Raw genomic sequence first — 27,541 nt, 5'->3', positions numbered from 1 at the left:
TTGTTTCACTGCAATGTGAACTCACTACCCTGTAATGACCATATAGGGGGCGGGTAGGTTGAATGGTTTGAGACATGAGCACCAGAGAGGTGGGTAGCAATGATCTAGAAGCTGCAACCTCTGCTTCCACCCGTAACTGAAGTCCTTGGACCCAAATGAGCAGCCTCCCAAATGCACATTGTCCACAAGGGGGAGTGAGAGTCCTGAAGGCCCTACAGTGGAGGGCGGCAGTTGGCACCGGTGTCCAACAGGGGTCTGGGGCTCTAGAGGGCACAGGGAAAGGGTAGCCAGCAAAATAGGGATAGTGATTTCTCAGTGGCATGCTTCAGCCATAATTCCCTTTCCGCCCCCATCCCTCTGGCCAAAGACAATAAATCTGCCCCCTTTAAGGGGTGAGAACATCAGGGAAATGCTATTTTTGGTCAGAATGGGTTTTTGTTGTTTTTAATTGGATCTAAGTGCTGTTATAGGTTTGTTTGTAATTTCTGTGTCCTATGCAACTGTACTGGACTACGTCCTCAAAGGAAGGAAAAAAGTCATTCAGGTTTGTGCATCAGTAGTATCATCTTAGAGCAATTCCACTGGGCAGAATGAAAAGACAGGAGGCAAGTTATTTATATACTGCTTTATTTCTGTAAGGATACACTGAAACGTTAGATAATAATAGCTAATGACAAAATTTAGAAATGAGGCATTGGCTTCTCTAACCACTGCTATGAGAATGTTAATATGTATTGTCATTACATGTTCACTTTTGATACCGTCTCATTCTACTATGTAATATAACAATGTAGCTAGAATACAGTAAGTAGGTGATCCTGCCTCTCAAGTAAGCACTACATGGAAATCTGCCTGGGAGGATGGTGACCTCCTCACTTCCCCAGAGACCCAGCTAAGCTCGTCAGGAACAGTCCTAAAAGTCACAAGAGAAGGGACGTTGGTGGGCCTCCTTAACACAGAGACAAAGAGCAGACAACAACTATGTTACAAGGGTTTCAACTCGGCACTGTTGGAAATGTCATATCCGTGTGTCAATGACAGTCCCTGTGCCTGCTCAGCTACCCCTCTAGAGTTTTGTGATTACTTCTGTGGGATGATTTCAAAACTGCAGGAACGTTTGAGCGGGCTAAAATATTTTCATGCAAGTCTCCAAACCCATAAACTATATTGCTATTAATATTAAAACGAAATATTATTAAAAACAGAAAAACGACAGGTGGGTTATTTTTGTTAAGCTTTCAGCAGTATTCACGGTGACGATGTTCCTCTGAAACAGGCTTGTTTTCTCAAATCTGCCTACACTTTCCAAATCACCGGCATGTTCCACGCTTGACAATAGGAACGTTCAGAAAACACGGCACACGGGGAACTCAAATATTAGTATGGGTAAAAGGTCAGTTTAGAATCACAGCGAAGTTCAAATGTTAATTTTCTAGAAATTTGTATTAGTCGATCAAAAGCACAAAAGAACAGAAGGAAGGTTTTGATGAGGAAGTTAAACCATGCATGTCAGTAAGTTCTCTTTCTGCTCACAGAACAGAGTGAGCAGCGAGTTGGAGCAGCCGCTGCAACTCTTGTGTCGTGTGATGACAGTGGGTCCCAGCTGAGTCACGAAGGGCACCTCAGTGGGAGCTTTATCTCTTAGGCTTCTTGCTTACATCACTAAGCAGCTAAATGGTTAGCACTTTTCTGCTCTATGATAAACATGCAGAAGAGTCAATCTATCTAAGTGTTCGTTTTTTAACTGCAGCCATCACAAAATTACCTTTGCTGAGGAGTTACTTTTTGCTAAATCCTAGTATGATCACTGTGTGCCCTTATTAGAGTAATACTGTAAAATGGGAGAAAAGACAGAAGGAAAAACTTTGAAGAAGTGAAAGGCCACTCTTTCCCTATGGATGGTGTAGGGCAGAGGGTGAGGACACAAAGAACAAGATTCAATTCCATTTTACAGGACAGGAGCCCCTGTCACTTTACAGCTTTTTGGCACAGTCAGGGCAATACACTTGTTCCTGATGGAAAACAAAGCGCTTGTTGGCCAAATTCACGGAGCACTTTTTGCAGTGGAAGCAGTAGTCGTGCCAGGATTGTCCTTCATAGGCCACCACACTGGAGCCTTTACCAAACCCTGTGGAAAACATAAGAGAGAACAGAAGAGATAGCTCAGTGAATACAGGTGAGAGATACACTGCTGCCTTGCCCATTTACACAGCCAACAAGCACGCAGGGGCAGCATCTGCCCGGCCCCCAGGCCACCCCTCTCCACCACGATCTGTCCCCCACACCATGCCACTGTGACCGTGCTACAGCTCTCAAGGACCTGAGAAGATGCCAGAGCTCAGCCAAGGGCTTCTCTGATTTAAAGAACCCACATTCCCATGCCACTGCAATCGCCCTGTGACGCTTGCACCAACCTCCCAGCATAACCAGTTTCTTTGATTTAGGTCAGGGCCATGGCATCAAAGTGGCCACCAGGAGGCAAACTTGGGCTGTTCGTGGGGTGTGCACTTACCGGGCCTCGAGGAGCTGCTAAGCTTCGATTTTTTCTATAAAGAACCACCACCCACGAGGGACAAGTCCTCTCTCCACCCGGATGCCTGCCCCGGAGGTTGGCGCTGGGAAACAGGGTGAGAGGCAAGCGTTTCCCGTGGCACACTGGGGGCTTCCTAGCTTTAGAGACTGGGTGGCTCACTCTTGACACAGTCCTTTTCCCTGAGGATGGCAAAAGTCTTCTCAAATGTACATTTCAAGGCTCCCCGGGGAGATGGGAACGGTGGAGGCGGGGAAAAGGGCCCAGGGCACGTGGATCGCGGCGCGAGATGAGGAATGAAGTGATTAGCTCGGCTTCTGATCGCAACACAGCTGCCCACAGGCACCTCTGAGCTAGCCTTCAACTATGGGATGTTATAATCCCAGCCTATAGCTCTTCAGCCTCCCTCCCCGCCCCCTGGCCTCTACCCAGCTTCACCCCATTCTCCCCCTCCCCCACAGAGTCCCACGTGCAGTGCCTGCCCGTGGCGTGGGCGTGGGTCTCAGGCTCGTGAACTCCGCAGCACAGCATCTTTAGTCAGCAGCAGTCTGGAAATGTTCTGTATTGCAAAGGCTAACCTGGCCTGGGGGAGAATTCAAACTCTTAAAACTCTTCGGGACCACAATGGCAAGGGGAGGGGGCATTCTTTGGGGCCTTTGTGGATGAAACCGACGAAGCAGGAAAATGAGAGATGGTTACCATGCGCAAAACCTAGCCTGGCCGACTTAGCAAGGACTCTTTAGCCTACCAGTGATGGGGTTCTTGCATCCAGCACACTTCTTGGCCACAAAGTTCTTGTAGCAATCCACGCAGTAATACTGGTCCTCCACAGCGGTGAAACGCTGCCCAGCCAGCTTCTTAGAGCAGGTAACACACACAAAGCACTCGGCATGCCAGGGCTGATCCTGGTAAGTGATTCCTCCAGATGTGATGGCCTAGACCAGGGAGTGTAGCACCGGATTCAGATTCAACAACCATTTTGTTGAATGCCTACTATGTGCCAGGCACTGTGCTGGGCGCTTTGGTCTACAGTATCTCATTTAATCGCCACAATGGCCATGGGAGGCAGGTGCTATTATTATCCTCGAGTTACAAATGAAGATACCGAGGCTCAGAGAAGACGAGCCCCTTTGCAACATTACACAGCACCAAGGTGGTGGAGGCAGGGCCTCTAGAGCCAGGGCCAGCTGTGCCTCCGAGGGGAGCGCCTTTCGGGGCAGCGTGAGTCAGCCCAGGCACTGCTTTCTACAACCAGTCTCCTCATCTGTAAAATGAGCATAATAATTCCCACGTCACAGGGCCATCGTGGGGATGGAATGGGATAATGTGTGTGCAAGTGCTCTGCCAACTGTCAAACGCTTCTAGAAACAACAGTCCACGCAGAACTCCCTGGACAACATACCTTGTTGCACTTCACGCAATGCTTGGCAAATTTGTCCTCATGGCAAGTCACGCAGTAGAAGTCCTCCCCTTTGGGGAAGAAGCTTCCAGTCCCGATGACTTGCTTGCAGTTGCTGCAGGTGAAACAGTCTTTGTGCCAGACAGTCTTCTTGTACTCCACGTTCTGATCTCCTGCGGGGGGGAAGCGATTGGATAGCCCCACTGACAGTGCTCTGCAGGGGGCTGCATCCACTCAGCTCCCACCCTAGGCCCTCCAGAGGTGAGGGAATGCAGGCCCTGCAGTTACTGGCCTCACGCTTCTGATGAGCCTACCCACTGGGGCGGGGGAGGTTCTTGACAGTGGCCTACCTGTCAGTGTGCCAACCCAAATCTGTTGGGAGGGGACCCCATCTATAATGTTTGAGGAGGAGATGCCTGAGTCCCCACTCCCACACCCTTTGTGAACTCAGAGATTCCATAGGGGACTGGCTGACCCAGAGTTATACCCTAAGGAAGAGGCATGCTTCGATCACTTACTCTACCCAAATGAGAAAGTGCTACATACTTTTTCACTTCCTTCTCTTGCCACAGACAGTTCTCTTCAGTGGTCTTTAGTTTCCAAATGTGTGCGTGTGTGCGAGCATATATGTGTACGCATGTATACATGTATATATATGCGTGCATATATATGCTAAAAGCTAAGAGCGGCTCACAGCAGCATTAGCCCCATCGTCCCGAGCAGCCCCACATCATCTCTGCCCAGAGGCCTCCTCCCTGGCCACCCCGGGGGTGAGTGTGAGCAGTACCTGCCACAATTGGCTTGAAGCAGCCCTTGCACTTGGGGGAGTCCTCGCGTGTGGTGCACTTGTTGCACAGGATCTTGTTGTCCTTGGATACAAAAGTCTCGTTTGCCAAGGGGTGCAGGCACTTGGCACAGTGGAAGCAGGTGTCATGCCAATAGCGGTTCTTATAGTGCACCTCCTGGAAACCAAGCAGAAGGGGATGGGTTGCTGTGAGTGACGTGGGGGCACTGAGAGTACAGGGCTGACTCCTGAGATGACACCACTTCTTACACCTGGGGATGCCCTGAGGTGAATGTTCTAGCGAGTAACATGAAGGAAGACTCACAATTCCTGAAACAAGAGTAAAAGTACAACCAACCGAGCTGGCATGGGCCTTGGCACCAGCCAGTTCAAGTTGCACAGAGACAGCTCAGGACAGTCAAGACAACAAGCGCTAGAAGTAAGGGTGTCTATGGGTCCTGGGCCAGGGCCTCCACGTTTCCTTGTCTCCAGGCCACTGCCCATCCTGCCTGACACTTGGGTGGCTGCAGCAATGAGGAAGACTCAGGAGAGAATGAGCTTTTGTTGTGTTGGCCACAGAAAAACCATGCAGGGACCACTGTTACCTTGGAGTCCGCACCAATGGGCTTGCGGCATTCCACGCAGGTGTTGGCGCAGAACTTATCAAAGCACTTCAGGCAGCAGTGGTGGCCATCCTTCTCCACGTACTTCTTTCCCTGCAGGGGGTCCCTGCAGTAGTGGCAGTCGAACTTCTCAGCCATGGTGCCCACCTTGTACCTGGAGGGACCTATGGAGGCAAGCAGGCAGAACAAATGACCAATGGAAAGACCAGCGTGCTCCACCACAGAGGCTTCCAGGGGATAGCTGTGCCAAGGCAACAGATACTTCACTAAGGCTCCTGGGAAGAAAGAGCCCCTAAGGGTAGTTCCCCAGGGACCAGAAGGCCAATGGCCAGTGAAGTCCCTGGGGACTTGGGAGAAACCCCTGCTGGGTTATCTCACTGTGCTGCTCCACAGGCCACTGAGGCGGACAAGTGGATCAGAGCTTGTGTTGCTCTGACAGGGTCTCTGGGCGGTTCGGTGGCTCTGAGCTGTGATGTGAAGGAATGCAGGGGTGTGATGGAGCAGGCAAGAGAGAAGGAGTTGTTTTACACAAAGGGACACACAGCTATGGGCACAGTCTGCATGCGGCAGCTGCTTGGGTAGAGATGCTGGGCCTAGTCACAGGCTGGCTGCCTCAGACAGCTTGTGGAGGAGGAAAGTGCCCAGACCCTCTGTTTTCAGGACTGCGTTCTAGACAGTGAGCCAGAAACGTCCCTGCCAGCTTCCAGTTCCTCCTCTGTAACTTCTTGGGGGGCGCAGGGTGGGGGCAGGAATAGCATCCTCCGGAAGCCTCACTTTCCTCCTGTCTGTAAAATTCAGTTCATCTGAACAAAGACTTACAAGGACTTACTGCTGACTCCAGACAACATGAGGCATACAAGCAATCCATATTAATTTGCTTAAAATGTCTGCATTTACTTTAAATCTGGCAGAACCCTTTTATATCCCTGAATGGATCCTAAGGAGTTTTGTCCAAGGTAGTTTACTGACTTCTGAGACCTGGGCAATCAAGCAAGAGAGGATTGATTAAAGTGGCATTCTCAATTGGAGCTGGCGAGTTTTGCAACTGTGAATGACTTGTTGTAGTGACGTGTTGCTTTGTGATGGACCAAAATTAAATCCCCCCTTTGTTCAAGCAAATGAGGCTAGATAGAATCAATGAATTGTTACTATTTAGGACATTTGCTGTTGGAAAAATTGTAATTTTAAAGTAAAATCTCAGGGGGAGTAACTTATAAAAAGTGTTAAGCTGATTATTCCAAGAACCTTTCCCACTGCCTTCATATGAACAAGGCCCCTTGTCCCCATCCTGAACCCCACACACCCCCGACCCCTGACCACCTGCCTACAATTACAAGCATTGCTAAGGCACTCTGTTAATCCTGTCACCAAAAAAGATACTAAATGCCAGTACCTGTAAACTCTCAACTTCTTAAACATTTGCTAACTTGTTCCTCTCTCCCTGGAAAAGAAACTTACATGGGCAAATAAATAGCAAATATCTAATTTGCTCAGAAAACACGAGAATGGAGACTATTTTCTCCAACTTCCACAAACATGGTTATTATGCTAGCAGACATCCTCAGCGTAATTTAGAAAGAATGAGGGAAAAGCAATGAGCAGTTGCCCGGTACTCACCACAGCTCTTCCACTAACTGAACGGCCCCAAACTCCCACTTTGGGTCCCATTCCCAGTGTTTTTTTTTTATACAAACACATGTCCAACTTGTTTGGATCTTGTTGCCACAGGCAACCAAATAGCAGTGTGTGAGCTAAGGAAACCGCACCCTGTGTCTCAGACCCTACTAAGGCTGGTGAAGTGTCATTCAGAACTGGGTCAGTTTCTCAAGCCAGCCCCCCAAAACAGGGAATCAGACCACCTACAAACATCATGTTCTGGGCCAGCCCAGCTCCAGTTTGTGCCGGCACACAGACAGACCCTCTCATTTCCACAGAACTGATGACTGAAGCAAGTGACATTCTTGGGCAAATGTAATTGACCCGGACAGTTGTATCAGTTCTGAGTTTAACCAGACCAGATAATGGTTCTTACTAGCACTTTTCCCCAAAAAGAAAAGCAAGATGTTCCCTTATATAATTGGATTCGAAATGAAAAGAGACATGGTGAAACCAGAGTCTATCTCCTTGAACTCTGCAGTTTAGATAGGGCAGCTTTTAAACTACCTTTAGTCTCTGCATGTGGAAAAATGTGCCTGTCACAGAGATAGCAAGTTGAAAATAACTCTTTTTAACTCATTTTTGCTGTTCTTTCACATGTCACATAAAATCTTTGTCTTACTGGCTTTTCCATATTGAAATTGTGAACTCAACAAAGATTTACTTTCTTGTTAAGAGCTGAGTACAAAAACCAAATAAATCTTCAGTAACAGTAAATCCTAGGAAATGAAATTATCAGTGGCTCCTAAATGCCATTTGGCCGGAAATCAGAATCTATAAGATTAGACAACATTGGCTAGTAACGTCAGCTGGTTTAGCCCTTCAGAGACTATTGTCTTGGACATTTGAAAATCCCTCCTCCTTTACCAAGGTGTCTATTTATAGAATAAAATCTTGAATGCTACTCATTTTAAAATCTTCTAGGCATCCAGATAATGAAGTAATCCATGGCTCACCAATGAACATGGAAGTACCAGACTGTGTTGAATGTGGAATCACAATCAATGAAGCTGCTCAGCACTTTATTATTCTTGTAATACAGGGTCTTAAACCAAGCAAAAGGAAAATTAAACGAGTCCACCCCAAGTTAATGATGTTTGGGGGTGCTACCTTTAGGCATTATTGTTTTTTTTACTTCCTGCTGTGTGAAAAATCCAGGGTCATACTTTTAGAACTGATTTCCACAGTGCACTCAAGCCTTTATGTGTGTGGAAACACTTATTTGTCAAGATAAATAGGCACTTCCAGGAATGCTGGCTTTACTGCCTAATAAGTAAGCAGACTGGAAATACTTAAAGCATGTAAACAATGTCGATGGCAAATTCATGAACTTTAGCACTCTTTTGCAATAAATCCAATTAAGTGGGACTTTGGGCAACCTGAATTAGCTTATCTCGTGTTTTTCTAACCTTATAATTATTTGGTCCCAAACTATTTCAAACCGAGCAGTGTGCTTAGGAGGAAGCTGGAGTAATACATTCCCACTGATGGTATAGTTACCATGTCAAAACTTTGCATAAAATATGAACAATGGGCATGAGAGCAAAATATTTGGTTAGCTACTTAGCTTCAAAGAGCTTAATAATTCTAAGAAAACAGCTTTTAAATGACAATGCTGAGAGCTTCTGAAAAGACAGCAAATGCCCTGATTTGTAGGTCCACCAAAATGAGCCATAGTTAAGCACTGACTTCATGATAAGAAAAAAGCTTTGCACTTTCCTGTCTTTCCCTTTGTTGGAAACAAAAATAGAGAAAGATGATTGTAGCATTTATCTTTTCTTTGGGGCTCTCTTTAATCTTAATGAATGACAGACATACACTTTAGGTGTTTATCTCTTAGGTATTATTTTTTATCCCTTTAGTAATTTCTAAGTACATGAACTCTGAAGCCTTTTAACCTTTCAAAAGTTCCAGATCTGTTTGCCTTGACCTGTTGCTGTTATCTGGGAAAGGGCATGACATCAATCATTAAACGAAACTTGGATACATATAACTACATCACTGCTTCCCTTCCTGCCTGTCTCTGACCTAGGGCAGCTCTCTAATTTTAACCTCACAGTGCCGCCCTCATCTGGATGTGGCCATAAGGTTTCTCTATCACAGAAAAGTTTGCCAATACATGAGGAGCCCCAGGGACCTAATTCTGGGCCTTGTATACACGGGTCACACAGTAGATGCCTATTGACTGACAGATGGAGATAAATCACTACCATTAAGTTTCTGAAACCTCTTTCATTAAAAGCATTTTTGAACAAAGATTTCTGTTTTAGAAGATCAGGGGAGAGCTCCTGGGATCTTAAGGTGCTGGCATCTAACCTACAGTCCTTTATACACTTAGCAGGTTAGAATGCTGTTGGAAATGTGACTGGGTGATCAAGTTTTTGATATTTATTCCAAAGTGGTAGCCTGATTTTCATGCTATGCCTGCTTCAAAAGACACATCATTCTTCACCTAAAAAAGAAGCTTCCTCTTTCAGAAAATTCCTGAACTACATCCAGTATGCTACAAGGTGCCTACATAAAGCTCAGTATCTCAATAAGAAGTCTTGGCTTTTGATTTATTCATGAATCATACACATATTGGAGTAATATAACATTGCAACTTTTTTTTTACTATAAACCTCTCAGTAGAGAAGATTCCATTTGTATTTAACAATCTTCCTTGTGTTCTTATATGTATTTTCTCACATATTTCATGCTAATGTTCATTTTCCCCCATGCCTAAGTGGCTCAACATAAGAATATTTAAGGAAAAAGTGAATGTTATAACTAGGTTGCATTTTCCTAACTATGTGTTTTCCCTGACTGGTACAATATAGAGTGTAAACAATGAACAGCAACCCAAATGGAAAAAAAAGTTCAGGTTATTTCTGGTCTGTTAATTGCTAAGTCCAACACACCAGTATGTTAGTCACTCTGTATATAAATATTGGCTTCAAAAGAGAAAGGGTATATTGCTTTCCTAAGAACATTCAATAAATGGAACGAAGCCTTAGCCAATGAATAGGACACTTGTGTAATAGACATGCTCATGCACCTGGAGGTGTTGTCAGATATTTGGGAATAAATATCTAAGTAGCTGGAATGAGACAAAGTTCATGAGTCATGGCTGAAAAGTAGTCTTTCATAGAATTTCATAGAAAATCAGAAAGTGTTTTCTTCCCTTAAAAACAGAACATTTGCAGAATGATTCAATGCTATTAGCAACCTCACTTGTATACTGCACTTAGGGGGAAAAAAACATATAAATTTCTTTTGAATCACCAATAGACAGGTAACACAACTTAGATTATATCTGGTATCAGGAGGGTTGGATAGAGATAATTAAACAAAACAATTGCATGCCATTGAACTACCACCAGGACCAGATTCTATTCTAGTGCTATTTTGTCCATAGTTGAAGCTTTTCTTAATGTTGTACAGCACATTGTCTTCCCTATAGGAAAAAAGTGCTTCCAACCCACCAACAACAGTGCATGGGTTTTCGGTTTCTCTAGTTGTGGTGAAGTAGCAGGCAGGCAGTCATTTGGTGGTCATTAAATGTGCAGCACATTGTCTTCCCTATAGGAAAAAAGTGCTTCCAACCCACCAACAACAGTGCATGGGTTTTCGGTTTCTCTAGTTGTGGTGAAGTAGCAGGCAGGCAGTCATTTGGTGGTCATTAAAAGTAGAAAACATTTTACTTCACCCTCAACCAAATCTTCTGACTACTATTTTTCAGTTATTTTAAGAAGGCAACCCAGTTTGATTACTCCCTCTCACCCAACCTTTTCATTTTGCATCCCTGCCCTGAGAATAAAGTGCTGGGTCGGGGGTGGACCCACTGGGCAGTTGCTGGTGATGGGAATTAATGGCTGTAGAACACGGCGAATGACCTTAGTTCCCTCCCACCCATGTCCCAACTCTGGTCCTCAACTGGAAAGGCCAAAGGGTAAAGGATTTCAATCTATATAATTTCATAGACTGTAAGTGTTCAATAACGAAAGTATACATTCTTGTCCTTGGAATGTCCCCTCAGTATGTGGATGATCCCTAAAAATGGATTCAGATCCAATTCTGTCCTCACAAAGCCCATTTCAGGGCAATGTGGATTTTTCTTCCATGAGGATGTGTCTTTCGTCTGCTTTCATGGACCGATGAACCCAATGCAATACAAAATGGTAATTCCTGATTTAAAAACTCTTCTAAAAGGTGTCTATTAATTTGTCTAATTTAGTCACAGTTATAGCCTCCAGATTTATATAAGCAAGAATAAAGTCAGGATTGGGTGCAATTTAAAATCCAAGTTTGGGTGTGTTATAATTATGTCACTTTTAAAATACAGTATGTACCTATTTTGTCACTTAACTAGTAAATAAAATGGGGAGTTACTCTACCAGTTAACATGAATTCAAGGTCCATTGGAACAACTGGTACAGCTGAATAGTTTGCCTTCACCCAGAGAATGTGTATGTTGGCCGATTAGCACAATCTCAGGCATGTGGTGCCATGTTTGTAAAATGGATCATGGGGAGTAGGGGAAAAACAAACAGCTCTTCAGCTCTTGAACAAGGAAGACATTGCGTATTAATTCATTAAAGCAGGGAATTCCATCGGAGCACTTTTTTTTTTAAACACCAAAGGAGACATTTCTAAAAAGTATCACCATTGTTTCAATATCGACAGACAATCACAAGTTTTCAGAAGTAATTTTTCTAAAAGACTGCCACTGATGATTACTTTGTCCCTTAATCTGAAAACTGGAAAAGACGACAAAGTGCCTGGTTTCTAAGGAAGGGAACCATTACTTAGGCAGAGGGCAACAAAGCAACAACGACATTCCTGGCTTCAGAGGAGAGACAGGCAGCAGGCTGACTAGAGTGAACCAGGCAGTCTGGGGAGACTGCCTGTCCTTTAGTTCCTTGACCTCTATTCCTCCATGTCTTGCCCATTGACAAAGTGCTTTCTTAACATCAGGTTACAAAACAAGAGGAAGACTCCTGTGCTAATGACAGTAGAGGTTCTGAAATTCAGCCCCCTTTTCAATTAAATAGAACCTAAGTGTGATATCAAAAGGATCATAGCTGTTCCTTTAGGAGGATTAAAAATGTTGTTTAGAAAAAGGGAAGATATGTTATGGTAAGTCATTATGGACTTCCTCAGTTATAAATATTCCTCCTTCCAGCTCAAAAAAAACCCCCTTCTTTCCTCACATAATTTCTTACAGTTTCATAAGATGTCCTGAAAAATATACAATATAGTAAAATGTTTATAACTTAAAAAATAAGATACTCAAACTGCTTATTTTACTCTAGTAAGAATAATCTTTCGTCTTTGAAACAGCATTAGAAGGCAAGGAGAGAAGAGAGATGAACTACTACATTATATTTACTATTTAGATAATACTAAATCCACTTAATAAAAAAGTATCTTTTAGACAAATGATGGATCCACTTTCCTAACAAACTTCTTCTCAATAGAAGATAAAGAATATGAAGCATTTACCTGAGTGTCTTTGGGAAGCCATGGCTCAGACACCAAGTTCAGGAGCAGCACCTAGACAAGTCCTCCCTGGACCCCAGCTGATAAGGCTGTGGCTCATTTGTGAACATACATTTAAGGGGAAGCAGCTAACACAAAAATAACCGAGAGCAGATGGCCCACCCCTCCCCAGAGATCACAACCTTAATCCCACTAGGAAATTCTTAACCATTTTAGGTGATCCAAGGGAGAAGAATAGGACCCAGTAAAAATACCAAACACTACATATAAATACCTGTGGGGCTACTCAGCATCCAAATTAGCTCCAGAGCCAGAGAGGCCACATAGAAAGTCATCCCTGTACCGGAATAAAATTTGGACTCAGCTCTGGCATAGCTTAACGCTGAGCCACCCTTGTTAACCCACTTTATATGCCTGAAGAGCTTGTATTTGGCCCTACGAAGAATTCACTTTTGTGCCATTAATGATAAACCTAACTGTTACCAGTGTAATTAAAAGAAATTATACACTATGACTACAGAGATCAAGGGTATCATATATGTCCTCCTTGGTATGTACCAGATTAGCAGAATTACTAATAAGAACAGTTCTAGCCACATATCTCCATAGTGTCAGACAAAACAGGGCAGGACAGAGATGTACATATCTATGTCCATTATGTACAAGGATGAGACTTTGTCCCACGAATGAAATCTCTTGTTTTCCACTGTAGGGACAATAAAAGTAGAAATATGAATAGAAATAAAGACAGCACCCTATCATGCTGTAACAGCTCAACAGCTGACTGATGGCTGGAGGCTGGTCATCCGGCACAATCTCTAGGAAAAGCCAAGGTCCTCAGGATAGCCTGTAAGTCCCCCCATGACTCCCTACTCTGTTCCTTCTCTGGCCTCATCCCTGCCCACCTTGCCATCACTGCCTTCAACTCCAACCTCATTGGCCTGCAAGCTGTCCCCCTGTACCCTCCAGACAGGCCCCACCACAGGGTCCCAACATCCATTCCCTCAGCACCAAGCCTCTCACGGTTGCTCCTGTATTTCCTCAAGGATTTACTCCAAGTCCCTTTTTCGGTAATGTTTTCTTTGTCCCCTGCTATTTAAAATTGCAACCATGTTCCCTGACCTTGCATTTCCTATCCCCTCCCCCAATTTGTTCCCCATAATAATTATTTGTTGAAAAAATGAATTAAAAGCAAAAAGTGTTAATGAAGCCTCATATAAAACAAAAATATAGTCCCACCTGAAACCCTAAAAGTGGCTTTGGCCACTGAAGTTCAAGGAAGGCAGCTGACCTTCACTCTGTAACAGGTCCTGGCGTAATACCATACAGATGCTGTCTTATCTAGTGTATGTTGCTGATTTCGACCCTATTCATCCATCTCCCCTACTAGGGTGAGGCCTGGGAATACACTTTACTTGTCTTCCTACTCCCCACGTATAGCAGGGAAGGAACACACTCTTCACAGACAAATGAATGAATGAGTTTCACAATCCTTATGCTCTTCAAATATTTAGTGAAAAGTTCATCTAGAAGACAGCTGAAACTACCAGTAAATCCTAGTTAGCTGGAAAATGGCATACCAATAAAAGCCAGGATATGTTAAAGGCAAATTTTATGATACTGTTTAAAAAAAAAAAAAGCCCGAAGAAGAAGGGAAGTGACACCGTGCTCTCCCTACAACTTTCTAGCCTCTTTCTTATCCGGTCTGATTACATTATGGCAGGGAGCTTGGCCTGTCTGAACAATACCACACCCCTAAAATAAACCTCAACTTTTCACCCCGAGGAAATGTTCTATTTTATTAGATGATTAACCTTTACGAAGCCCCAATTTCAGGTTTCAGTGAGGTATTTTTAGGTAGAGCCAAGGTATTTTTATGTCCCTCCTTGTAGAACTGTGAACAATAAACTTATAGGGCCAATAGTTTACCTCTAAGTCAATTCTAGTTTCAAGCCATGCATCAAGGTTTATTCTTTTAGCAAGTGTGGTTCTTCCAATAGCCATCTGATCATTTTGAAAAGAAACAACAGAATTTGGACAGAGTGACAGCCTTATGAAGTTAGCAAATAAGCACAAATCCATTTTGCCTGAAAACATAAGAGAAAACACAAAAACAAAAGCGTTACTTCCTGACCATTAATTAATTAGTCAACTGCAACAAGTTCAGTGTGAGCTGGGAGCCTGGCCCTACAACAACAGCATTTATTCCATCTACAATGTACTTCACCCAGGTTAACTCTGCCTTCCTAAAAACTTCATGAAGCGTGACCACTGCCTGCTCTTACATTTGTTCCCACACCCATGTCCTCAAATAACAAAACCACAACTTTTACAAAACCGTAACACAAAAGGGCCTTTGTGGGGCGAAACACAATTTCTCAGTAAGACCTGGTAATTTTGCCCTGTCTTGGATTAGTGGTTCAGAAACTTTGACAGTTATTTAGCACACGCCCAAACAATTACTGGTTTCATTAGCGTCTGAGCCAACTTCATTACACATTAACAGTATGATGTTAATAATATCCTTAATAATTACTGGACTAGTTTACAAAGCGTCTTTATATACTGTTGGTGGAGCTGGCTGGTGTTTGATTAACAAATCTCTTCAGTGTTTGAAGGCCACATTTCAGACCTTTTAGTCTTTCACAGTCCAGTGTACATGAGGATAATTTTTCAGTGAGTGTTAGGCATCAAAAGTCCTAAGCTCCCTCTTGCATGTGATCCATTTACTTCAGAGGTTATGTACACATTCTTGTCTTCCAACAAATCAGTAGTTACATTTTAACCTACCCTTGGGCTCCACCGAGAGATAATACCACCCCATCCATTTACGTATTTTATAAAATGAACACTTTTGGAACAGATGCCCTACTATACGGTGGAGCGGTGCATGGTATTTTGCTGCTCACAGAGATTAAGATTAGTTCTTCCTTCCAAGTGTACCAAGATCAGTATACAAATGACTGCCAGGCAAGGCAGAGCATAGTGAGTATTACAAGAATTATAAAATGTATTGAGATTTATCACAGGCAACAATCGTATCAGGTTTGGGGGGATTCAGGCAAGACTTGATGAATATGGTAATATTTGACCTGGTTCCTGAAGAATGGGTAAGCCTTTAGAACAAGTTGAAGAGGAGAGGGAATTCCAAGAAAAGGTACAGCGTGAACAAAGGTATGAGAAGAACACAGGACCTGCTCCAGAAGCAGCATGCAGCCCGGTGAAGGCAGGAGCATAGGACATGGAAGTGGTGGCACACCCAGGTATAAAGGAAGGGAAAGCCAGAGCACGAAGGGCATTTTTGCAATTGGTGCAAGGGAAGTGTGATATCAGGGTAATGCAAACGGTGATAAGAAAGGTGGATCCTGGGGAAGAAAGTCTGCGAGCAAGGAGAGTCTGGAATGGTATCGTGGTTGTCCAGATGAGACATAAGGGGGTGCTGAATGAATGAGAACAACAATGGCAAAGGACATGGAAGAGAAAGAAGGGATATAAGGGCCATTTGTGGGGCAGGACTGAACGGACAGATTTGATATATCGGAGGGGAAGGAGCTGGTAATCCCTCTGATGTGGTGACTCTGGGTGATCAGGGAAATAATGGGGAATTTAGGAGGCAGCCCTGGTAGGGGGAGGAGTGATACTTTATTTAGGGATTTGTAATGAGTTTTTTTTTTTCCCTGAGATGTGAATAACTAAACCCCTTTCATGGAATCCAAGTTGTCAAGTCAAGAGAAACAGGGCTACTGGTGAGGTTACAGTGGAATCACGTTTGTGGGGATTCTCACACTGCAATCTAATCCCAGAGTCTCTACCTCAGAAACACAGCTGGGAGGATCAAACTTCCAGAGTTCAAAGTGGTGCAACCTAAGAGTCAAACGCAGCAAATTCAGTGACCTAGTTGGCCCACACCTCAAGAGTTCCTCGTTCACAGCTTGGCTTGTGGTCACTCTCTTCTCCCTTTACTATATTTTCCATTTACCGAAGAAATTTCCACATGATTTAAAACTTATTCAGGCAATTACTGGCCATTAGCCATGGCCACAGGCAAGAGGCTGATGACAATATGGAACGGAGTCTTTGGGTTTATCAGTGGTTTGATCTTCATTTTGTTTTACATTATCCTTCTGCTCACGCCTACTATTAATAAGTTAATGCACTGCAAGTTTTTTCTCAATACAACTTTGTCAGACTACTAGTCCCTTTGCCAACAATTTTACTGAGTGACTCCAACAACGAGATTAGGCATCTAGTCATGCACTATGATATGATGCGATTTGATGCTGCACTCTCCCAAGTATTTCTTGTCCTATGTGCTCTTGCCATCTCATGTTCCTGTCAATCTTTAGGGTGGAAGAGTACTTTTTCTGACTGACAAGTCAAATTGTGCAAAGTCACTGCTTAAATGTCACAATTCAGGGCATAGCCATCAAAGAATAAAACAAGGGAGCCCCACCAGAACCACCTGAGGGGCAATTTCATCATGCAAGATCCAAAGGAAAGCAAAGCTGGAGCTCTTGCCCCCTAAAGGGTCTCTGATTTCAGAGCAAAGGAAAGGGCTGCTATGAAAGGGGAAGACCTGTTACAAATGAGGTTAGATACATGAAACAGAGGACCCTGCAAACTGCAAAGGACCTTGAAAATGCTAATTTATTCCTGTTCATTTCACAACTAACCAGGGTTTAGATGGTTTCCTTGTACTATTCACACAGAGATTAAGAACTTAAACATGTACCATGGCCTTTGCCACTTGGTTTTTGGAAATGACATTCCATGATCTGTTACAGTTTCAAATGTCTCCTATCCTCAAAGTCAGTCTCTTCCTATATTGCTATGAGACTCTCACCAAGATGTATGAACTATTCCAGCCACATCCTACAGATATGATTGTGGGCCTCTAACCAAAAATCACCATCAGAACAACACTGAACAAATGGCTTTCAAAGCAAGCTACTATGATTTCAGATAAAAAAAAAATTAAAGTTGCACTTAAAAAGGAAGCTACAGAAAAAATGATAAAATAAAAGAAACAGCACAAAGAGTTTTAGGAGGAAATATATAATACACATTCAGAATCTCAGATCAAGGGAAAATGAAGGTATCACAAAACCGAGAAGTTGGTAGGGATAAATCTGTCATATTGTAGGTGTTAAAATTCTCTTCCAGTCTATTTTCTACCACCCACTTGTGATATATCTGTTTTATTTCTATGTTGCCATGTGCCATGACTCAAAACACCCTTTCAGTCATGCTAACTCCTGGCATTCACCAAGCCCACCTGTTGCGGACATTTAAAGCCTCTGATAGATACTTGAGGGCTAAGCATGCATGACACTCGTCTATGATTTATCCAGTTCATTAATATCCATTAACAGGAAAAAAGAGAAAATCAAATAACTTCAATCTTTTTATTCTTAAAGCTCCTAACAAAGATTTAGTGCTTTGACCAGAGATGTTATCACGATGCCTCATGAGCCCTGCACTTCCTGGTGTGAGATCTCAACTAGTAACATAAAATCTATCTTCAATTACCAAAGGGCTATAATTAATATGTTACCTTATTATGCATTGGTATTTTCCATTCCCAAACAGGGGACAGCACTGGAATTCTGAGTAAAGAAAGGTTGGTAAAGGCGCACAGAAGCAGGAGTGGGAGCATAGGAGTGAGAAAAGAAAGAGATCAAGCAGTGATGTGGGTGTCACTCAGAAGTCTAGATTTTCTTAGACAATACGGTTGACTAATAGCAGGGGCAATTAGATTTCTAGAGGTCTGAAACTACCCAAGGTGAAAGCCTCACTTGGTCTCCATATGCCAACTTTTTCCCGAGGGCCATTATTTATCTGCCTGAGCAGTGTCTCAATCTGGATTTGAAGTAGATTCTCACAGGAGGACCCAGGAGGGTGTTGGTCCACAGTGATTCATGGCTGAGAGAGCAAACACGAGTAACTTTCTGTGGAAAGAGCTATTCTCTTTGCAAAAACAGGCATTATCACGTGAGAACTAGGTGGTAGACCAGAGTAAAGGCCAGTGTGATCTTGTAGGTGGTCTGCTGTGAGGTCACTGTCCAGAAGGGTAGCTTGTTTCCTCTGTCAGCCTCTGCACAGTCAGGACAGAGTATAACGGGTGGGGTCTGCGGGTGTTTCCATCTTTATAATGATTACATAATGACAGAGATGGGAAATGATCTTAGATACCATCTTGTCCAACCATCTCATTTTACAGATAGGAAAACTAAGATCCAGAGATGAGAGACAACTTGCTTCTCTGTGTTAACAGCAGCTCCCGGTCTAGAAGCCGAATGTCCACACTTCCAAGGTTCTATTCCTTGCACCCTATCAAAGCTGCTTCCAGCAAGGGCTCTTTACTTCCGACAGTGCAAAATCTAGGAATGTGCTTTATAGTCAGTGGGGTTCATGTCCCTTGACTTTTGATAATCATTAGCAGAGGCTAGGTGTCTTCAGGTGTCACAGACCTCAAGACTAAGGGATAGCTGTATGATTTGTAGATGAACACTTCGCACATTTTCTCACGCTATGGGAAAAGTCAAGTCAAAGGGACCATAAACTTCATCTGAGATAACTGGAAAGTGGCAGTTGATAGAGACCCAAGAGAGATAAGGACCAGGTTGATGGAGGAGCAGAGGTTTTCCCTAAAACAGCTGACACTCAAGCAGCATGACTGACTGTTTGCAAAGTTCTTAAAGTCAAGTAATACATTCACCATGCCAGGCAGCGAGTACACGAGCAAAATGACAGAAACATAAAGTTCAACAAGTAGAACACGTAAAACGATCTGCAGCTAGAGAGACAGAAGCCACAAAAGGTCACACTTGAAAAGAGTATATCACATTTACCTCAAATTCCAACTCTTCATTTTCAAGCAGTATGATACTCAAAGACAACAAATATGCAAATAGGTACCTAGTGTAAATGAGACCAGATTGTCTAAGGTATGGAAAACTAAACAAAGAGTGATGGTGATTACGGCATCCAATGGAATTTGGATAAAATGGTTTAGATCAAAGCTATTTTTGAAGATTTCCATGAAATAAAGTCAATTTTATATAACATTATTTGAACAGCAAACATTGTTCTAAGACAAATAATATGGAATTTGCCCTGATTTTAATATGGCTATATCTATTTTTTAAATAAAGCTTCGAGGAAATACAGTGTAGTGGCTAAGGTCAAGGACTCTGGAGCCAGAATGTCTAGAATCAAATCCTGCCTCCAACCACTTACTAGTTGTATGCAAGTTTTTCTTAACTTCCCTGTGACTCAATTTGCTCACCTGTAGAATGGGGATAACAATAATATCCATATTATTTGGGCTGTTGGAAAAAATAAGGTAATAAATATCTGTAACATTTAGGACAGTAGCTGGCACACAGTAAGCACAAGGGGACATGTGGAGAAAAGAGCTCAGGATCTTGGCCAATAGTCCAGCTGTAAGACTTTTTGGCCTGAGAATGCTTAGGGCACCAGATGGCAATTCTAAAAGTCCTAGTACCTCAGAGGAATCAGCCTCTCACAGTGGGACAGCCCAAAACAGAGAACTGTGTATCCCACATAGATAAGGAGGCTTCAGGGACAGATGATGAAAACCTATGGAGAACAAAACTTTCTCTCTTGATCTTCTATTGCAAACAAAAAACCTGCTAGATCTAGGCCACCTACTCAAGTCTTGGGGTGAGGAAGGCTCATTCCCTACATCCCTCCTATCAAGTAAGACCCAGTGAGCCCAATGGATGATTAGACTTTCCAACACAATGAATGAGAGCTTGCTGTGATGTGACTAATTAATGAGGCATGCCATCTGTGGTTTATGTCTCTGATCTCAATCTGACCTGTGAGGATCAACAACAAAAAGAGGCCACCTATACCATCAGAACAGTAGCTCCAGCCAGAATGTAGCTTAGTTTTGCATTATGTAAGTTAATTCAGAATAAATGCCAAGGATGTAGATCTGAAAGACCCTGTCTTATTAGGCCATTTACAGGAAGGACTCAGCAGCCCAGTTGAGGTAAGGTTGCTTATGGGGAGACTTAGCTTCAGTGGGCACAGTAATGACTAAGGTCTCTAGGGCATCAAACTAAAATATGCATCATGTACCCCACTACTGACCAAAGATACATTGTGGTCATGCGCACTCCAAGATGAATTTAAGCTAAAGCACCTGGAGTTGGAAAGACTGACAAAAGACTGGTATCTGACCAACCCATAGATAGGCCATATGCCATAATAGCAACTGTCCTGCTCGACAACAAAACATGATGACCCTGAACCTATGAACAGTTAGTGACTTGGGGAAGAGAAGCTGTATTTTCATGTCCACTGATCCTACCCAAGAGCCCTCGCCTAATGCCCTATCAGAAAGGACTCTTTAAATCCTGTCACACAGCCCAACACAGCAGGACACACAGAAAAGAACAGGGGCAGTTCACCAGCCCAGGGAGGCAGGATAGGGGCGGGGGCAACTCTGGGATCAGTTGTGGGGAGAGAAAGAACAGACTGGTCTAAAAGATTATCTGAGGTTCCTTTGAAATTCCCATAGGCTTCTCTCCCAGTGTCAAGGTTTGGGCAAGGTCTGCAGCCACAACATCTCAGTCCATATACTTCAAACTCCTTTATTTGGTTATTTTGCCTAAAATTCTATCCATCGGGGCTTCATTTGGGTTAACAATAAAATAAGAAGATCACTGTTGAGTGTTAGTGAAAGGAGTTAAAGGATGTTAAGTCTTCTGGAGTTATCAGTGATACTATGTAAAATATTTTACAATGGAAATATTTCTCAGGTAGAAATTTTAAAAACCGGTTTATCATTTTGTATGTTCACAGTGATTCTTAAAGTTTCCATGTTCATAACTTCACTGAGTTGTTTTAATTTTATTCTTTGAGATATAATTTGCACACCATAATATTCACCATTTAACGTGTACATGTCAGTAGTTTTTAGTAGATTCATAAAGTTGTGCAACTATCACCCCTATCTAAGTCCAGAACATTTTCATCACTGACAAAGAAACCCTGGACCTCTCAGTAGTCACTCCCTACTCCCACCTCCCCACCCTCTCGCAACCACTAATCTATTTTCCATGTTGATGGATTTGTCTCTTCTGGGAATTTCATATAAATGGGATCATATAAGCTGTGACCTTCTGTGGTTGGCTTCTTTAACTTAGAAAAATGTTTTCAAGGTTTGTGCATGTGGTAGGTATGTCAACACTCCATTTGTTTTTATAGCAAGTAATATTCCATTGTATGGATATACCACATTCTATTTATTCATTCATCAGTTAATGGACATGGGTTGTTTCTACTTCTTAGCCATTACGAATAATGCTGTTGTGAACACTCTTTTTTGTGTGTGGATTTACTTCTTAAATATGTTTGTTTGGAAAAGGTACAAAAGAGCATATAGTGAAAAGTCTTCCTCTCCTGCCTGTGTCCAGACACCGATTCTCCCCCTCCATCAGTAACCAATGATCCCAGTGTCTTCTTATGTTTTCAGAGATACTGGGCATATGAAAAATAGGTAGCTACATACATTTCTCCTTTTTAAAAACATAATGGTAATATACTATACATACTCTTTTACACCATGACTTTTCTATTTAATGTATATTAGAGAATTTTCCAGGATAGTACATAGAGACTTTCTACTTCGTAACATGTACACAGTACTCAACTGTGTAGATACACCAAAATTTATTCAACAAGTCCCTTATTTACAGACATGTAAAAGTTGCTTACAGTCTTTTATTATGAACAATGTTGTAAGAAATATATGAAGTTTGAAACAATGGAATGGATGAACTAAAAAAAGCACTTAATCAGACTGCCTTCCTCTTACACCCAACAGGGGTCAGCTGTGCTAGACGAAAAGAGTTGTGAAATTTACAAGGAAAGGGAGAGAGAAAAGGGAAAAGGATGGAAGGTCCTCCAGTGGATCAGGTGGCACCCACCAAAGCTTACAGAAATGGCATATTATTTTTGTTCATGCCGAGAAGATGCCATCTGGAAATCCTATGCCAACTATGCTAAGGTTACGCTCAGTTAATAAGCCACCCAGACAGGAAGTGGCTTTTGATTCCAAGTCTAGTGCTCTTTGCACCAAACCACAATGCCTCGCCAATGAATTACAAAACAATAAACTCAGTAAAACACCCTGATGAAGTGCATACACGCTCATACAGTGCAGGGCCATGACAAGTTAGTGGCAATGACGGATTTGTCTCTCAAACTTAGTGTTTCTCAAATCTTCAGGGTGAAAAGGTATAAAGTACATATGGTATTTGACTTTCAAATGTTTGTGGTCTCTTTTTTATCTATTAAAAAAAGTGAAAGGCAGCTTCTCAGCTAGGGATTATAAGGGAGCAACCTGAGCTGGACACAAGTCCTTTTGGACTATTAGACTGGCAACATGTCAGTGATGCGTATCACCAACCAAGTGCACAGCTCTGACTCACAAGCCTGACCTTAACTGCCTGCTGGGAGTACAAAACACCATACCGGTTCAGTATGAGAAATGTGTCAAGGAGTTTTCAGCTCTATCTCTATCAGAGTTTTTAATTAATCCTGTAAATAAGTGTTCCTTCTTTAAAGCAGAAGGGTATCTTAATGTCTGTAGTCTCAAAATGAATCTTTTCTGATTAAATGGGCACTTGCTTTTTAAAGGTCACATAACTAACTGAAGCCAGGTGACTCGTGTTCTACTTGTCACTGATTTACCAACTGAGATCGTGCCTCCCTGTTTCTCTGAACAAACAAGAAAAAAAATGTCACTAGCACCCTCACTCCAATCTCACAGATAACATGTAAAAAATTAACTCTTTGGATTTCAGGAAAAGGGGTTGATGTTTGTAAATCAGTTTAGTATGTGCAAATCATTTGAAAAGTATGTCTGCCAGCTATTTTTGCTAGATCTTAAAACTGGGATCCTCAATCATGGTGTTGTGGAAGTTCAGTGTGCTGAACCAGGATTATTACAAAACTCACAAAACCAATTTCATTTTCATTCATTTCAAACGATCTATTCATTTAATGTCACAAATCAATGCTAAAGCCTATATAAACGATCATATTGGACAAGGAAATGTACAGGGAAGAGACTAATTCAGGAGCTCTGAAATAGGACATTTAATTTTAAAACATTTTTAGCAAGTGTGAAAGCAATTACAAGTTAACTTTGTAAAAATAAATTCAGACAACACTATAAAAGTTAAATGAATTTTAAGCTTTCATTTAATGGAAATAACAGTGAATGTTTCATTGACTTTACTCTTTTGTAACTCAAGAAACAAGCAACAGACAGAATAAAAAATCCCAGATGGAATCTTTCACTTTGGTGAGCTGCTCACTAGCCAAGTTAATTTTTTCTTCCTCACTGATAAAATGCGGCCATTAATACTGTCCTGTTTTTCCTATTAATTGTTTTAGGATGCAAATTAAATCATGTGTCCAAGTACTGTATGAACTGAAAAGTAATATATTTGTAAAAGAATATATACATACATACACAGGTATACATATACAGTTGACCCTTGAACAACATGGGAGATAGAGGTGCTGACCCTCCTCACACACAGTTGAAAATCCACATATGACTTTTGACTCTCCCAATACTAATAACCTATTCTTGACTGGAAGCCTTAATGATAACAAAACCATCAATTAACACATTTTGTAAGCTATATGTATTATATACTATATTCTTACAATAAAGTAAGCTAGGGAAAAGAAAATGTTATTTAAAAATCATAAGGTGAGGGGATTAAGAAGTACAAATAGGCTGTTACAGAATAGCCATGGGGATGTAAAGTACTGAATAGGAAAGGGAGTCACCAAAGAACTTATATGCATGACCCATGGACATGGACAATGGTGGGGGATTGCCTGAGGGAGTGGGGTGCACTGGATGGAGGGGGGCAAAGGGGAAAAAGCAGGACAGCTGTAATAGCATAATCAATAAAAAATAATTCATAAAATCATAAGGAAAATACATTTACAGTATTTATTGGAAAAAATCTGCCTATGAATGGATCTGTGTAGTGCAAACCCATGTTGTCTGAGGGCCAACTATATATAAATCAGGCTTTGTATCTAAGTAGGTAAATGTCTTCTAATTTTTCAAGTGGATTTAATTTGATATGGCTCATACAATTTTCACAATAAGCACACATATTTATCATGTACCATAAAAATCTAGTAGCAGATCAATGTGAGAATAATGACAATCTCCATGATAGGGACTTTCTTTCTCTCAATTTAGACCAATCTTAGAAGACTATGGAACTAAGAAAACAGTCATATGGGTATTTTAGTTTTGCTTAGGGTATAGCTATTTAATCCTCTTGATATTAAGTTAATATTAAATTCTTTGCAAAGGCACAAGTAAGTAGCTGGGAACAAATGTACAATAAGTAAGCGCCACATAATCTTAGTTCTTTGCTTTGATCTAAAAATCAAAAGCATACTCCTCTACATGTTTGTAGTTGGTAACTTTAGTTGTTTTAAATAACTGACATGGTTCTTTACAAAGAGAATAACTTGTAAAGCTCTCAACGAAAGAAAAAATTAAGCTAAGGATAGAAGACTTTTATTCCAGAAAATTTAAGTAAAACAAGGAGCACTTTTTATTTCTGTCGTCTAAAGAGCTGAAGATTTAGTAACAACTTGAAGAAGTGAGTTAATCCCTTTGTAACACAGCCAAGATAGAGTTTATTTTCCTACTGTTATGATGGTAACTTAGAACACACAGGACAACAATATCAAATATCATTCCCTCCAGAGTTGTAACTTTCTAAATGTAGTAATTACTAATTTGTCAAGATTATCATTCAATATACAAATAATTTCTACATAATAATTTGAACTTCCATGCCACTTTCTACATCAAGTCTTCAAATGCTATCAAATAAAAACCAGGTACTGTTTTCATTAAATAAGACTACAGGTGTTATAGGTGGATAAAGTGAGACAGGAAAAGATTAAGTGTCTTGCCTTAAGACATGGGGCAAGGTCAAGCTAAGAATAGAAGCTCAAGTACTGTCACCTGTCCTAATCATAAATCTAGGACACTTTCCACCTTCCTGTTAGCAATAAGTACACAGTCTAATCAATTTATGTGTTTTAAACACATTCTGTAGTAAAATGAATTTTCCAAACTGATTTGTCAAAATATCTAATTTAGAATGGTCCTGTGTATATGAACCATAGAATGTAAAGTATTCATGTACAAAACAACTTTTTTCAAATAATATTAAATCTGATGTTAGTATATAAAAATTTATAAAATAATTCCAAAAGCTTGAGGTGTAACAGCAACCATATATAGTCTTAAACTCCTCTATTATACTATATGCAGTAAATCAGTTTTACTATCAGTGCTTATGAAACCATCACAGAACTCAGTCACCTTCTGAGATCAAAGAGCGAGTCAGTGGTAGAGGAATCAAACCTTTACAACCTAATAGTCTCTTCTGAGAACAAAATACATGTTGTTCCACAGTGCCAAGGAGTTTTTATGGGTTTTAAATGGTAGTGTGTTTGTCTGAAGGAGTTACAACTCCCTATACATATTTTTTTTTAATTCATGATCTGACATATTTAAAATATACCTAATCAATGAGTCCCCCATCCATATTCTGCACCTAACCTCTGGCCCCAAAGATTTTCTATTCTAACTTTTTGTTCTTATACATTAAATTTTCTTGGAAGGTCCAGAGATTGGGAACACAGCAGAGATCTGTTTCTACCCAAACAACAGCAACTGAAACCAAAGTGGAAATTACAGGATAAGCCCCTATAAGGGAGTGGGAAAAACAGCCTGGGAATGCTTTTAAGAGATCTCCTGCCAGCTACCTCAAGAGTGCAAGTGAAGACTTCCAGAAGGAAATATACCCAGCCAATTCCCGACTTCTGCCCAGGGCCAAAGGAGAGTGTTTGGACAGGACTCTGGGGACTGAGAATAAAGGGAACAACAACGCAGCTTTGCAAGAACTCAGGGAGTGCTTTCTGCATAAATAGGGGCAAAAGCCATATGCTAGTATCTTTCATCTCCATCCCACTCTTACTGTTCCAATGGTAATGAGGGTGTTTCTGAATAATTTGCAGTTAACACCTTGACACCAGGGTTTGGCATCATACCCAGCACAGACCAATTTAGTTCTCAGTTAACGTGCTCCTCTGCTTTCCAAATCTGATACATTTTGCCACAGCGACCAATACTTGACGTTCATAACACTTATACAGATGATCCTGTCTCTCTATAAGAACTGGAAGTTATTTGGCCCCGTCTCAATGATGAAAACATAATTTACAAGTATATCCCTGCTCTTTCTTAGGGGTCAGCAATGTCTGAGTCATGATAAATTTCAGATTTTAAAATAAGCCATTATTTTATCCAACTGCATGCCAGAATTCCAGAAAAATCTGTTACTTTTAAAATAAGGCTCCTAAATTTTTCCCCAATAAAATGGGCATTTATTTTACAACTTTCACAGGACTCTAAGACAATGTATGCACATCTGTGTAATGTTTGAAATGCCAGACTCCCGGTGTATAAAATACATGAAGTTAACTAAAATCTACATTTACTTTGCAGTACATCCAAAAATAATGTAGATTGATTGATGGATGTGATAAAAACAAGTGTAGTAAAATGTTTTAATGGTAGACTCTTAATGATAGGTATATATGTGTTCACTGCAAAATCATTTCAACTTTGAAAATCTGCACAATAAAATGTTAGGAGAAAATTAAATGTAGATAAGCAAACATTTGAAAAACTGACTGTGACTACATGCAAGCAGGTACTGGCTTCCAAAAGGCATTTTAGACTACAGGCACAGAATGTGGTACAATCTGAATGAAGGGACCAAAGGAAGTACCACAGTCTCCAAGTGAAAGTAATCTGCCAAAGCTCTTGTACGGCATTTCAGGCATAACCAAAGAAGCCATAAAAATCTCATAACAAACAACAATACTGTACACATACATTTTCAGACTTATGTTGAGCAATTTGAGCTCCGGGCCAAGAGAAAGACCTTTTTGAAGGTTCCCTAATCCAT

The 27,541-nt window shown here is 41.5% G+C and overlaps 1 protein-coding gene across 3 annotated transcripts in view; it reads right to left on the bottom strand.

The window, feature by feature from the left end:
* Positions 1-610: 610 nt before the first annotated feature.
* FHL1 (four and a half LIM domains 1) overlaps positions 611-27,541 on the bottom strand; it is a 63,198-nt gene continuing 36,267 nt past the window's right edge. Inside the window, exons 1-7 of one of the 3 annotated variants that reach the window (XM_054578102.1) lie at positions 12,477-12,600; positions 5,319-5,500; positions 4,717-4,891; positions 3,933-4,102; positions 3,279-3,465; positions 2,513-2,712; positions 2,045-2,128 (exon numbers count right to left, since the gene is read on the bottom strand). In XM_054578102.1, the coding sequence (XP_054434077.1) occupies positions 2,045-2,128; positions 2,513-2,712; positions 3,279-3,465; positions 3,933-4,102; positions 4,717-4,891; positions 5,319-5,500; positions 12,477-12,498 (1,020 nt within the window). In that variant the 5' untranslated portion in view covers positions 12,499-12,600. Of the gene's footprint in view, positions 2,129-2,399; positions 2,713-3,278; positions 3,466-3,932; positions 4,103-4,716; positions 4,892-5,318; positions 5,501-12,476; positions 12,601-27,541 lie in introns of those variants that run through there. The other 2 variants (XM_054578101.1, XM_054578100.1) reach the window with 2 other exon arrangements.

The sequence above is a fragment of the Pteronotus mesoamericanus genome, unplaced genomic scaffold (assembly GCF_021234165.1).
Source record: "Pteronotus mesoamericanus isolate MK-2021 breed Mesoamerican mustached bat unplaced genomic scaffold, CSHL_Meso_final contig_49, whole genome shotgun sequence".
NCBI lineage: Eukaryota > Metazoa > Chordata > Mammalia > Chiroptera > Mormoopidae > Pteronotus > Pteronotus mesoamericanus.
Note: the sequence above shows the minus strand (reverse complement) of the source record. Positions and strands in the feature narration are given on the sequence as shown.